Source organism: Leucoraja erinacea, chromosome 7, assembly GCF_028641065.1.
Source record: "Leucoraja erinacea ecotype New England chromosome 7, Leri_hhj_1, whole genome shotgun sequence".
Classification (NCBI taxonomy): Eukaryota; Metazoa; Chordata; class Chondrichthyes; order Rajiformes; family Rajidae; genus Leucoraja; species Leucoraja erinaceus.
This window is the reverse complement of record NC_073383.1, coordinates 42,251,426-42,266,132: the sequence shown is the minus strand read 5'-3', so window position 1 is coordinate 42,266,132 and position 14,707 is coordinate 42,251,426. Positions and strand designations below refer to the sequence as shown.

Sequence of the window (14,707 nt, the reverse complement as noted above, 5' to 3'; positions counted from 1 at the left end):
AATTGCAAGCCTATTTCCAAAAATATATTGTTCATACCTCCCACTGTTAATACAAATACAACAAAGGCAAACTTAAAAAACTGTCTGTTGGGGAATAGCACGGTGACATCCATAAGATGTGGTGGTAATAGTGAGCCACCTTCTTTTCCTGCAGTTCATGTGATAAAAGGCTGATACATTAAATTCCAAGATTTTGATCCAGAAATTAATATGGCATTGCAAAATTTAATCAAGACAAATATGTCCCGGTGCGGGGCTGAGACGGTGCTCCGGTGGCTGAGACGGCGTTCTGGCGGTGGCGACCTGAATACGGGGCTCGGCCGCGGGCCAGTGGATGACATCGTCGGGAGCTCACAAGTCACAGGCTGGTGCCTATTTTCCGGAGCTCCCGCGGCAACAACGGCGTCCGCTGGACTGGAGGGCGGCAGCTTCGACCACCCCCGGGCTGCAGAGCTTGAACCGCGGGACTGACTTACCATCGCCCGGTGGGGTATCGCCTCAGCGCAGAGGGAGAAGAGGAGGGAAGAGACAGCAAGACTTTTGCCTCCATCACAGTGAGGAGGTGCTTGGTGAACTCACTGTGGTGGATGTTAATTTGTGTTTATTGTGTGTTGTTTATTATTACATGTATGGCTGCAGGCAACAACATTTCGTTCAGACCGAAAGGTCTGAATGATAAATAAAGGATTCAATTCAATTCAATCACAATTCAGTGAAGAGTTCTAAAAGAACTTGATTCACATCTCCAGGACCATACATGCTTTTCTGGGAGAAAACATTGGTAAAATATACAGTAGATATGTACCACTCCCCAGGAGTATAGCTATGAATTCTGGGCTTTATCTCAACTGGTATGGATACACCTCTACATTTTTTGGAACTCGTTAAACTATATATGTAGTCTACATTGCTAAAAGTCTGATCTTGACCATTTCCTGCTCTTCTGTATATAGATTTTAGAAAAAACGCTGTCACTTACGGCTGTGATTTTTGGCCATCTTACTCAGAGTCCCTTCGATGATAAATAAAAGTTATTAGTGTTTAAAAAATGTTGGGATTCTCTCTCCTGAAGGCCACGCCCCTACCGGAGGGACTATAACACCCGGGAGTGTTGAGAGCCTCAGTCAGTCTCTGCAAGTTGGGGGAAGCGAGAGGGTCACGTCTTTCAGTCTGAGCTGTGAATAACACTGAACACATGTCTACAAATCTGTGAGTGTGATTTTACTGACCTTGAGTGCCCTTAATGTGGTTTGAAAATGAAAATGTGGTTGGTTTGAACTAAAGCACAGCAAATGGTTGGTGGTGGTCGGTTTGAACTAAAGCACAGCAAATGGTTGGTGGTGGTTGGCTTGAACTAAGGCACAGCAAATGGTTGATGGTGGTTGGTTTGAACTAAAGCACGATTAAAAGTCTAAACTTGACAACTTCCTGTTTGCACTGTATATTGATTTTAGATAAAACGCTACCACTTACGGCTGTGATTTTTTGCCATCTTACTCAGTCCCCCTCCGCTCATCAGGTGCAGAGGATTCTTCCCATCAATGAAAAATAAAAGCGTTATTTGTGTTTAAAAAATGTTGAGAATCTGTCTCCTGTCAATCACGCCATGAAGGCCACGCCCTTCCAGTGGGAGGGGAAGGGATTATAAAACCCTGAAGTGTGGGTGTGGCTCAGTCTCTGCAAGATGGGGGAGGGAGAGGTCACGACTCTGTCTGAGCTGTGAATCAACTGAACACACTGAATGTCTACTGAATTGTGAGTGTGATGTTTATGTGGTTGTTTTATGGTGGTTTCACCCTGCTTGAAATGGTATGAAACTGCAATTGAATGTGGTTGCCTTGCACCCTGCATGAAATGGTATGAAACTGCATTTGAATTTGGTGGCCTTGCACCCTGCTTGAAATTGCATGAAACTGCACTTGAGTTTGGTGGCCTTGCACCCTGCTTGAAGTGGTAGGAAACTGCACTTAAATTCGGTGGCCTTGCATGCATGAAGTGGTAGGATGTTCAAGAAGGAACTGCAGATGCTGGAGAATCGAAGGGAGACAAAATTGCTGGAGAAAATCAGCGGGTGCAGCAGCATCTATCGAGCGAAGGAAATAGGCAATGTTTCGGGCCGAAACCCTTCTTCCAGTCCGAAGAAGGGTCTCGGCCCGAAACGTTGCCTATTTCCTTCGCTCCCTAGATGCTGCCGCACCCGCTGAGTTTCTCCAGCAATTTTGTCTACCTTTGAAGTGGTATGAAGCTGCACCTGAATTTGGTGACCTTGCAGCCTGCTTGAAATGGTAGGAAACTGCATCTGAACTTGGTGGCCTTGCACCCTTCGTGAAATGGAATTTCAAGGAATAGCCGTGAGTTAACTGCTAGCCCACTAGCCGTGAGTGAGCTGCCAGCACATCAGGCTTGAGTGACTGAGCTGCCACCCTAAGAATCCATTTGGCCCATAATGTCCATACTAGCCCTCTGGAAACCAGTCCCTTCAGCCCACAACACCCACACTAGCGCTCCAAAAAGCCCCCCCCCCCCCCACAGGTCACCAATATTGTAATTGGTGGAGAGGTGGAATATTGCATTGGGGGACCAGCCCTCCCGTGTGAACATGGGACCCAACGGGTCCCACTTAATCTAGTTATACTATATGCATCTCTTTCCAAACTACAATATTCCAAACTGAAACATATAAGATTGTTAAGGGTTTGGACACACTAGAGGCAGGAAACATGTTCCCGATGTTGGGGGAATCCAGAACCAGAGGCCACTGTTTAAGAATATTTAGAATTAAGCCATTTAGAACGGAGACGAGGAAACGTTTTCTCACAGAGAATAGCGAGTGTGGAATTCTCTGCCTCAGAGGGCAGTGGAGGCAGGTTCTCTGGATGCTTTCAAGAGAGAGCTAGATAGGGCTCTTAAAAATAGCGGGGATATGGGGAGAAGGCAGGAACTGGGTACTGATTGGGGATGATCAGTCATGATCACATTGAATGGCGGTGCTGGCTCGAAGGGCCGAATGGCCTGCTCCTGCACCTATTGTCTACAATCTGTCTCACACATGCAACAACCTTTTGGCAGAACAAGCCCAGGCAATTAAAATCTCAATTCTCATTACTCACAATATATGAATTTTGCAGAATGGGAAATGATACATTTTAAAGTTACAAACATATCGTTGCTATTTTAAAACTGGTAATTTATTATATTACCAACGGCATTTCATGAAATGCCTCACATAACGGATAACAATACATTAACCTCACTCAAAAGAAACAGTAAACAGTAAATAGTGGGAGTTCATTTTGTTTCCTACATATGGAAACTGACTCTTCAGAGAGTGAAAGCTTATTATGTAGCTACAATCTCAAATAATCTAATATAGGGGGTAATACATCTATCCAACACAGCATCAATGGCATTCACTGAAGGACGGTGCAACAAATGCAATCGTACTTACCCTAAATGTTCTTCCGCCTGAAGCAGCTGAATCCCAATCCCCACAGAACTCCCAAACTTGAATTTGCTGTACAGAGGGAGAGAGAAAAAGAAAAACATGCCTAAAATGAAAGCTGCATTCTCTTCTCAATCTGCCTTTTAAATTAGCATCATGGTCAATGCAGACATCGTGGCTGCTGGGTCAATTCCAGTATTACAATGCTCAATATTCTATGATTTAAAATAAAAATAATGCCATATTAGTCAGAGCCATACAGTGTGGAAACAGGCTTTTTACCCCAAGTCGCCCACGCCGACCAACATCTAATCCCACCTGCCCGCCCATATTCCTCTTAACCTATCCTATCCATGTACCTGCCAAAATGTTTCTTAAACAAAGTAGCTGTACCCGCCTCAAATAACACTTCCAGCTCGTTCCATATAGTAGCAACTCTGAGTAAAAAAGTTACCCTCGGGTTCCTATTAAATCTTTCCCCCCTCACCTAAAAACCATCTCCTCTGGTTCTCGTTTCCCCTACTCTGGTCAACAGACTGCGCATTTACCTGATCTATTCCTCTCATGATTTTGTACACCTCTATAAGATATTCCAGGATGGCGGGACTGACATATGTTGAAAGAATGGGTCGACTGGGCTTGTATTCACTGGAGTTTATTAAAATGAGAGGGGATCTTATAGAAACATAAAATTCTTATGGGACAGGCTAGATGCAAGAAAAATGTTCCCCATGTTGGGGGAAGTCCAGAATCAGGGATCACAGTTTAAGAATAAAGGGTAGGTCATTTAGGATTGAGATGAGGAAAAACCTTTCCTCCCAGTGTGACAATATCCATGTAATTTATGCATATGAGCTGTATTCATTCTCGCACATGCTCAGACTCGCGCATATAATTAAGTAAATCAGTCAGTGACTTTTAACTTGGAAATAAATCATCCTTCTTTTGATCCCTACACGAGTATGTGTGGAGCCATCTTTCTCTGTCAAATATGTGCCAGTTTTACCTAAACAGGACACATATTAAAACATGGTGGCAGCGGTGAAAATGAAGATTTGTGGATCAAATGGATACTATGATGATTAGCAAAAATGCTTTGAAAAGCTTTCAGGAATCAGTGTTTCAAAACTCTGCAACCGGACTAGAGGAACAGTATGCAGGTCAGTGCCCACACAAGGATAAGACAGAGTGCGTAAATCCGTGTTGTGAAGATCGAGGGTTGAAACAACGTGCTGTGGGAGACTGCTTAAAGATAGCACACGTTGCATGGAAACAGGAAAAAAATGTGAGTTTTTTCAAAATATCTTTGATCGTAGTAGAAGATATTAGATAATATTACGCAAATCACGCAGTTGTGCTTATAGCTAAAAGATACGTAAGCTATTAAGAGCGAGGGGATACGCTGATATTTCAAAATGGCACAGGCCAGTCTATCTTTCCACGTGGCTCCACCACCCAATCTAAAGCTCAAAGAGAACTGGGTGGAAGAGTGGAAAATGTTTAAACAAATCTACGAAAATTATGCAGTGATAACAGATCACTGGGGGGGGGTGGGGGATTGAAACAGGGCTTGCTGTCTCTCCCTTCGGGGGAATGCGACTTTTATGTCGTATCCCCCTTCTCTGCCTCCGTCTGCGCTGATGCCTAATGGCGGAGCTGGCGACCTCGAGACTCCGGAGGCAGAGCCAGTCAGGACTCACCCTGGGCTCACTCCCGTGAGGGCGGCCCAGCTCGGGGCTGGAACGGCGCTCCCGTGAGGGTCTGTGACGCTCCTGTGAGGGCGGCCTGGCGAGGGGCTGAGACTCTCCCGTGAGGGGCTGTGGCGCTCCCGTTGGAGCGGCCCATCCCGAGGGTGGAATGGCGCTCCCGTCGGAGCGGCCCAGCTCGAGGGAATAACGGCACTTACGTGAGGGCGATCCGGCTCGGGGCTGGAACGGTGCTCCGGATGCTGGGACGGCGTTCTGGCAGCTATGACCTGAGTCCGGGGTTCAGCCGCGGGCCAGTGGCTGCGTCCGCTGGACTGGAGGGCGGCAGCTTCGACCACCCCGGGCCACGGTGTTTGAGCCGGCCCGTTTGCGGGGTTCGGTGAGCCGCAGGACTGTTTGTGCCATCGCCCGGTGGGGAATCGCCTCAGCGCAGAGGGAGAAGAGGAGGGAAGAGACTGCAGCCCTAAGATTTTTGCCTCCACCACAGTGAGGAGGTGCTTGGAGGATGTTAATTTGTGTTTAGTTTTGTTTATTATTGTATGATTGTATGTATGACTGCAGGCACGAAATTTCATTCAGACCGTAAGGTCTGAATGACAATAAAGGAATTCAATTCAATTCAATTCAATCTGGATAAGAAGAAACAGTATCAAAAAGCAGTATTTCTGCATACTGTTGGACCGGAAGGACTGCAAATCTTAATTCCCTAACGTTTGAAACAGTAGCAGATGAGACGGATGCGAAAGTCATCATCGACAAGATGCCTACCATCATCATAGGAGAGACAAATTAAACATATGAAAGATTCATTTTCAAAGAACGAGACCAGAAACTAGGGGAAAGCATTGAATCGTATGTTGCAGAGCTCAAGGAATAAGACATGCAACTTTTGCGATTGCCTGAAAGAAAGCCTCATTCGAGATTGCATCATCATTGGTATTGCAGACCAGTCAACTAGGAAGACACTCCTTCAGAAGAGGAATCTGACACTGCAAGAGACATATGAAGAACCTCGGAGGTAACAGCGACAAGAATGCAGGTCATCAGCGAAGAGCCGACAATACACAAGGTAGAACGATTCAAACCGAGGGAAAAGATGGTTGATTTTCCTTCTAAGAGGAAGAATCAGGGACTAGTCAAGTGCAAGTTTTGTGTGAGGACGCACAAGCAAAGGAAGGAGGAATGCCCAGCATATGGGAAAGTCCACAACAGATGTGGACGACAAAACCACTTCGCCTGCTGCTGCAAGCAGAGGAAGGAGAGCACGCAGAAACGGGGTCTGCACAAAGTCGTAGAGACATCTGACACACCATCCATTTCCGATGCAGAGTCTGTGAGTTGCATTGAGGTCAATGCAGCCGGAAACAATTCTTCTTCAGGCCTATTCACTGAGTTGGTTTGATACAGAAGTCATGAAGTTTCTCCAGCATTTTTGTCTACCTTCGATTTTCCAGCATCTGCAGTTCCTTCTTGAACATCAAGTTTCAGATTGACTCTGGTGCCAGTGTTAATGTGATTTCCAAGGATCTTGTACCCAACAAAGACGACATTAGACGAGAGAAAATCGTCTTAGAGATGGACAACAGATCCAACCTGCTGGTGAAGGTAGGACGAAAGTAATTCGCCGGAACAAGATGAACAGCAAGAAGTGCCATGTTCACTTCATAGTGGTTGAGGAAGGTTGGCTCACACCGCTCCTGAGCGGCAAAGCTGCACAACAGATGAAACTCATCACGGTTCACCACGAGAATTTCAAGAGCCTGAATGCTGTTAGCGAGGCCGACTCATTACTCAAGTTACAATTATGTCTTTGACTTCGAAAGACCGGGGAGAGTACCAGGCAAGGTCAAGTTGGTAACACAGACGGAGGGTGTGAACCCATCACAGTGTTCTGCAAAGCCAGTACCTGTAGCCATGAAAGGGAAGGTAAAGAATGGTCTCATGAAGCTGGTTGAGCAGGACATCTTGACTCGAGTCGAAGAACCAACTGAGTGGTGTACAGGCTGGTCATTACGGAGAAAAAGGACAGCACAGAGTTGAGGTTCTGCATAGATCCTAGACCCCTCAACAAAGTCCTGAAAGGGGAGATCCACAGACTACCAGTCATAGAGACCTACTCCCTGAGCAGTCTAAGGTGAAGATTGCCTCCAAATTCGATCTGAAGTTAGGATACCTCCACTGCAAACTAGATGAGGAGAGCAGTTTCCTAACAACCATGAACACCCCTTTTGGGAAATAATGCTGGAAGAGGTTGCCATTTGGACTGAAAGTAAGTGCAGAGATCTTCCAGAGAAGCTACAACAAGCTCTGGAAGGATTAGAGGGAGTAGAATGTGTTGCAGACATCATCCTATACGGAGGAGACACCAGAGAATATGTAGAAAGGAACCACAATGCAAGACTGCAAGATCTTCGTCATCGATGCAGAGCCAAAGGCATCAAGCTGAACCGGAAGAAGTTGGTCGTGAAAACTACTTGTATCATATTTCTAGGACATGTAGTTACAGATCGTGGCCTGAAAGAAGATCTGAAGATCTAAGCTATTCTAGAGATGCCCAACCCAACCAATCCAACAGAAATCCAAAGATTACAAGGCAGTGTAAACTACTTGGCAAGATTCCTGCCACTGTTGTCAGACACATTCGAGCATTTGAAGAGTTTGACAAGTGGGAATGGTCATCAGAACATGACATGGCAATGTCAAAGATCAAGGAGCTGTTGGCAACGGCACATATCCTGGCGTACTACCAACCAGATGAACAGCTGACCATACAATGTGATGCAAGCAAGGCAGATCTAGGTGCAACACTTATGCAGAAAGGACAACCACTGACATATGTGAGTCGTGCATTGACGCCAACCGAGCAGAGATATGCTCAGATTGAGAAGGAGGCACTAGGAATAGGGTTTGCCCTCAAGCGCTTTCAGTACACCTACGGACAGAAAGTGATCGTTGAGAGTGACCACAAGCCATTGGAAGTCATCGTCAAAAAGCCTCTGCATAGAGCACCAAGACGTCTTCAGGGCATGATGATGAGGATGCTACACTATGACATTGAGATCAAATGGGTAAAGGGAAAAGACATGCGTCTAGCAGATATGCTCTCCTGAACATATCTCCCGGACACCACAGAATCGACCAGATTCATTGATGTCAACATAGTTGAGTCCTTGAGCATAGGAGACGACAAGGTCAAACGTATTGAAGCCCATACCAGGGAAGACGAAACACTACAGACCGTTAAGAAAGTAATCCAAAATGGATGGCTAGATCCCAAAGCAGATGTCCCAGAGGCAGCACAACCGTACTTCAACGTCGAGTTGAGTGTGCAAGACGGCCTAGTATTCAGAGGAGAGAGAGTTGTAAACCCTATCATTCTACACAAAGATATGAAGTAGACACTCCACACCTCTCACCTAGGAGTAGAAGAAACCCTCAGACGTGCTAGATAATGCATTTTCTGGCCCGGAATGAACCTTGATGTGAAGCATTGTTTAAGAAGGAACTGCAGATGCTGGAAAATCGAAGGGAGACAAAAATGCTGGAGAAACTCAGCGGGTGGGGCAGCATCCATGGAGCGAAGGAAATAGGCGATGTTTCGGGTCGAGACCCTTCTTCAGAATAAGGGTCTCGACCCGAAACGTCGCCTATTTCCTTTGCTCCATAGATGCTGCCTCACCCGATGTGAAGCAGTTCATTTCAAACTGTGAAGCCTGCAGGACGTACTAACAACAGAATCAGAACGAAACTCTGATGCCCAATGACCTCCCAGATCGTCCATGGGAGAAATTGGGAACCGATCTGTTCGAACTTGAGGGAAAGCATTATTTAATCACAGTTGACTACCTAATTTCTGGCAAATACAGACTGTAAGACCTAACCAGCAAAACAATCATTGTGAAACTCAAGAACCACTTCGCAAGATACGGAATTCCCAGCACTGTGGTAAGCGACAGCAGGACACAGTTCTCATCAGAGGAGTTCGCCAAATTTGCCAGGAAATGGGAATTTGACCACTACACAATTTCTCCAAGACATAGTCAAGCTAACAGCAAGGTGGAATCAGCAGTCAAGGCAACATAATGAGTACTGAAGAAAACCACTCACTCCAAGACAGGTGTCTACTTGGCAATACTGGAATTGCACAACACCCCCTGTGCAAGGAGTGACCAGTAGTCCTGCACAAAGACTACATGGAAGGAGAACAAGAACGACACTTTTAACTACATCAATCCTCCTCAAACCATGTGTTGCTGAGATACTCACAGAAGAGAAGAAAAAGATGAAGGATTTGCAAGGAAAACAGTCAAAGGTCTACAACTTACATGCCAAGAATCTGCCAATCCTGGAAGGAGGTGATGTCGTGACACCTCTTCCAAGGGACTATGTACCTGCACACCTAGATCCCTCTGCTCTACAACACCCCCCAGAGCCTCACCATTCACTTGCCCATGTTAGACTTAACAAAATACAACACCTCACATTTCTGTGTTAAAATCCATCAACCATTCTTCAGCCCACCTGCCAACCGATCAAGACATTGCTGCAATTTTTGACAACCATCTTCACTATCTACATTACCACCCACTTTAGTGTCATCTGAAAACTTGTTAATCATGCTATGTACATTCTTATTCAAATCATTGACATAGATGACAAACAGCAATGGACCCAGCACTGAACCCCAAGGCACAACAGTCACAGGTCTCCAGTCCGAAAAACAGCCTTCTACCATCACCCTTTCATGAAGCCAATTTTCTATCCATTTAGCTATTTCTCCTTGGATCCCATGCTATCTAACCTTCCAGAGCAGCCGAACATGCGGATCCTTGTCAAATACCTTGCTGAAATCCATATTTACAATGTGTGCAGCTCTGCTTTCATTAACCCTTTTGGTCACAGCTTATTAATTTATATACCATATAAGTACAGGATTTGGGAGTAGAGCGTTGCAATCAGAGGACTGAAGCAAAAGCATAAACATCTTTTAAGCAGTAACACAAAACGGTTCTGGCAGTGTTCAAGGAATTGAAATGACCTCCAGTGATGGAGTTAAGTAATCCTGAAACCACAGGTCTAACGTATAAAATCATAAGCACACTCTAGAGACAATGCAAAATTAAAATTTGAAACAAAAATGCATTTTATGTGTTTACCTAATATCCTTAGAGTAATAAAATCAGAAACAGGCCCTTTGGCCCATCTTGTCTGTGCTGAACATCAAGCACCTATCTGTTTAAATCCCATTTATAAACACTTGGTCTGTCGCTTCGTACAGGTATGTGTTGCAAGTGCTTATCTGGACATTTCTCAATTTTTGTGAGTGTAACTGTCCTTATTTTAGATACCTCTGCTATGGGGAAAAGTTTCAAACTATTTGAAGTCCTCATAATTTGAGAGAGACTATTCTTCAGACATGAAGAAGGGTTTCAACCTGAAATGTCATCTATTCAATTTTTCCGAAGATGCTGCCTGACCCGCTGTTACTCCAGCATTTTGTATTTATCTTCAGTGTAAACCAGCATCTGCAGTTCCTTCCTGTACATCCTCTTAATTTCCTATAACTTTTACTCCCATTCAAAGTAATTTAGAACCTTCATAGCAGACTGATGTGGAGTGTACAATTTGACCGTTGCACCACTGTAAATGAAACAGTAAAGTCAAAGAACTACCAGCTAGCCTCAGCTCCAGGGCAATTCTGTTTTTTGGCCAGACAGATTTTGGACTGAATCTACAGAAACTATGTTTGATAAGCTGTAATAAGACTACATTTTTCTAAATAAGGCCGGATCTTGAAGTCAAGACACAAGTTTGCAGATGCTGGAACCGCAAACAAAAAAAACTGCTGGAGGAACTGCAGGTCAGACTGTAGCTGGGGTTAACAACATTTCAAGTCGAGACCTTTCCTCTGGACTGCCAGTCAGCTAACTTTTTTTTGGATTCACCACCAACCATATAACCATATAACAATTGCAGCATGGAAACAGGCCATCTCGGCCCTACAAGTCTGTGCCGAACAAATGTTTTTCCCCTTAGTCCCACCTGCCTGCACTCATACCATAACCCTCCATTCCCTTCTCATCCATATGCCTATCCAATTTATTTTTAAATTATACCAATGAACCTGCCTCCACCACTTCCACTGGAAGCTCATTCCACACCGCTACCACTCTCTGAGTAAAGAAGTTCCCCCTCATATTACCCCTAAACTTCTGTCCCTTAATTCTGAAGTCATGTCCTCTTGTTTGAATCTTCCCTATTCTCAAAGGGAAAAGCTTGTCCACATCAACTCTGTCTATCCCTCTCATCATTTTAAAGACTTCTATCAGGTCCCCCCTTAACCTTCTGCGCTCCAGAGAATAAAGACCTAACTTATTCAACCTATCTCTGTAACTTAGTTGTTGAAACCCAGGCAACATTCTAGTAAATCTCCTCTGTACTCTCTCTATTTTGTTGACATCCTTCCTATAATTGGGCGACCAAAATTGTACACCATACTCCAGATTTGGTCTCACCAATGCCTTGTACAATTTTAACATTACATCCCAGCTTCTATACTCAATGCTCTGATTTATAAAGGCTAGCATACCAAAAGCTTTCTTTACCACCCTATCTATATGAGATTCCACCTTCAAGGAACTATGCACGGTTATACCCAGATCCCTCTGTTCAACTGTATTCTTCAATTCCCTACCATTTACCATGTACGTCCTATTTTGATTTGTTCTGCCAAGGTGTAGCACCTCACATTTATCAGCATTAAACTCCATCTGCCATCTTTCAGCCCATTTTTCCAAATGGCCTAAATCACTCTGTAGACTTTGGAAATCCTCTTCATTATCCACTATCTTGGCATCATCTGCATACTTACTAATCCAATTTACCACACCTTCATCCCGATCATTGATGTACATGACAAACAACAAAGGACCCAACACAGATCCCCGAGGCACCCCACTAGTCACCTGCCTCCAACCCGATAAACAGCCATCCACCATTACCCTCTGGCTTCTCCCATTCAGCCACTGTTGAATCCATCTTGCTATTCCTGCATTTATACCCAACAGTTGAACCTTCTTAACCAACCTTCCATGAGGAACCTTGTCAAAGGCCTTACTAAAGTCCATATAGACAACATCCACTGCTTTACCCTCATCAATTTCCCTAGTAACCTCTTCAAAAAATTCAAGATTAGTCAAACATGACCTTCCAGGCACAAATCCATGTTGACTGTTCCTAATCAGACCCTGTTTATCTAGATGCTTATATATATTATCTCTAAGTATCTTTTCCATTAATTTGGAAAATTTCCACCAAGTTCAAGTACTTGCCAAAACTTCATGTTCTCTCATCTTCTGATACTACCTCTTTGTCATATCATCCTGCCTGCTTTCCAGCTGGCATAAGCCTTCTTTCCTCTAATTCTCTCTTCTCTTCCCAACCTTTGCTGCAGCTTGAAGCTGTTTCCCTCTGAATTTTTCCCAGTTTTTATGAAAGGTTACTTTTTCCCTCCATCTGAGCTGCCAAAGTATTTCTAGTATTTTTAATTTTATTCAAGATTTACAGCATGTACAGTATTTTGCTTTCATTTTAAACAGCAGTCAGCCTACATATTATTGCGTGGATGCAGTTTACCACTAAGCAGCCTCCCCTTACATCCAAGTGATGGGTAAATGTAGAGCCGGCAGGAAGCACAAAATGCAAGCCCAAGAGTTTGCATGTTTTGAACAATGGTCAATGCAAGCTCCATGGTTGGTGTTTGTTTAAGGGATCGTGGAATCATCCCCAATCGGCTCTCTTCTGTGTTAACTCCATTACCCGGCACTTAAGTCCACAGCCCTGCATGCCTAAACAATTCAAGTGTAGAATTACCCAAGCTGCTGCTGCTGATTGCGCAGGATCTTAACAGGACTTTTGTTCTCGAGCAGCCAAACCCTGAGAAACTGCACTGAAGGAACGGAGAAACCTTGCAGCAAAGGCAAAGTCAAAACCTGCAAAAAGAAATCAGCATAGTTAAAAAATGTGCTTAGAAAGATACATAATGTTATGTACATACAACTTTATCTATAAACATGATATGCTGTAAAGATTTATTTACTCATTCATTCACATGTGCAGGTTTGCATGCTGCCTACTTTTTTGGTTAAGTATTGATTGAGTACTACTCAAACATATTTTAGCGATGTTACAAAACTTACCTTCAGCGGCGCTGCAGTTCTGCCACTGGCCGTGAGCGCGACTTTGGCGCCTTTGAGGGGAGGGGGGGGCGGGATTAAAATCCAGTTTTGTACCGCCTGTCCGAGGCGGATTTCCTTGGGCTGCTTGCTGCTGAAGAATAATCGATCCGACTTCTGTTCCCGATTTTTTTTTTTTTTTAAATCTCGAGACAATTTAATAATTAGATTAAAATAAAAGGCGACTTATAACGCCCTCAATGCCTACAACGTGACGGTCGCATGAATGGGACAAAACAAAGGGTAAGTCGTCTATTTTACATGTAATCTTGCTTCTTAGGATGGCTTTAATCTAATTTTATGTTGCGAAAATGTGATTTGGGCCCCATACAAACAGACAGTGTTTTTCCTGCCGATATGGAGTTCAAATTCACCGCAAATGCAACATTCCAATCGACCACGTTCCAGAAAAACCCACACAAGATGATTTAAATGCTCCTTTTTTTGCACAATCATGTCAAAAGAGCATCTAATTCATCTATATTTTGTGCTATTGTCTATCCATAGTCAATATTTTTATACTAAATATCAGTTTTAGTCCCATGTATTGTGCAAAAATAAAAAATAGTTTTAATTATATTGTGGATGTTTCTAGATTAATTTATGGGAATTAAACATTAAATTCCTTCCATCTGGCATATAAATTCACGACAGTGAGATTTAAAAATCATGTTACATTGTGAATTCTTGTGTGAATGGGATTAGTTTGTTATTTGGATACAGGCTATTTAAAAAATATGTCCTTTTCTTAAGAAATGGAATCTACAGGACATTCTTAAACGGAAAGTAGTGGGCAGAAAAGCATGCCATGTGTGGTTTGAAGAGCAAAACCTTGTAGTATACAATGCCAACATTGAAAAGTTCAGGAAAAGCAAGGCGTACAGAGTTGCTTATTGGTTACAATCTGAGGAGTATGATATGCCAAAATACCAGCTAGCAACTGATCTTCTCCATAAAGACTAGGTGTATTGCTAGAAAGTGTAATTTATTTACCTATCTGTTACGGACTTACAGCATATAATACAATAATATTAAAGTTCTGATCTTGAGAATATCACATTTTTGAATTTTCAAGGCAGTCTGGGTGTTTAATACTATTTCCGTCACAATGGTCAATTTTGTAATTAACTACAATTAGGTAATTAATTAATTATATGCTTTAATTTCAGGTCATCCAAGTAAGATGTTTTATATTTGTTTCAGAAATCTTCAATCTATAATAACTGAACATTTCATTCAGTTCTCTTGATTTTTAAGAAAGTTATGAGCGTTTGACTAGCCTCGATCACAGCTTTTGTGTTAAGTCAATGGAAAAGCAATAGGGA

General features: G+C 43.5%; 1 protein-coding gene across 1 annotated transcript in view; it reads right to left on the bottom strand.

Moving 5' to 3' along the window:
• The window catches only part of usp40 (ubiquitin specific peptidase 40), a 173,041-nt gene that overhangs the window by 9,826 nt on the left and 148,508 nt on the right, over positions 1-14,707 (bottom strand). The window contains exons 27-28 of the mRNA XM_055638361.1: positions 13,021-13,139; positions 3,449-3,514 (exon numbers count right to left, since the gene is read on the bottom strand). Coding sequence (XP_055494336.1) covers positions 3,449-3,514; positions 13,021-13,139 — 185 coding nt within the window. The remainder of the gene's footprint in view (positions 1-3,448; positions 3,515-13,020; positions 13,140-14,707) is intronic.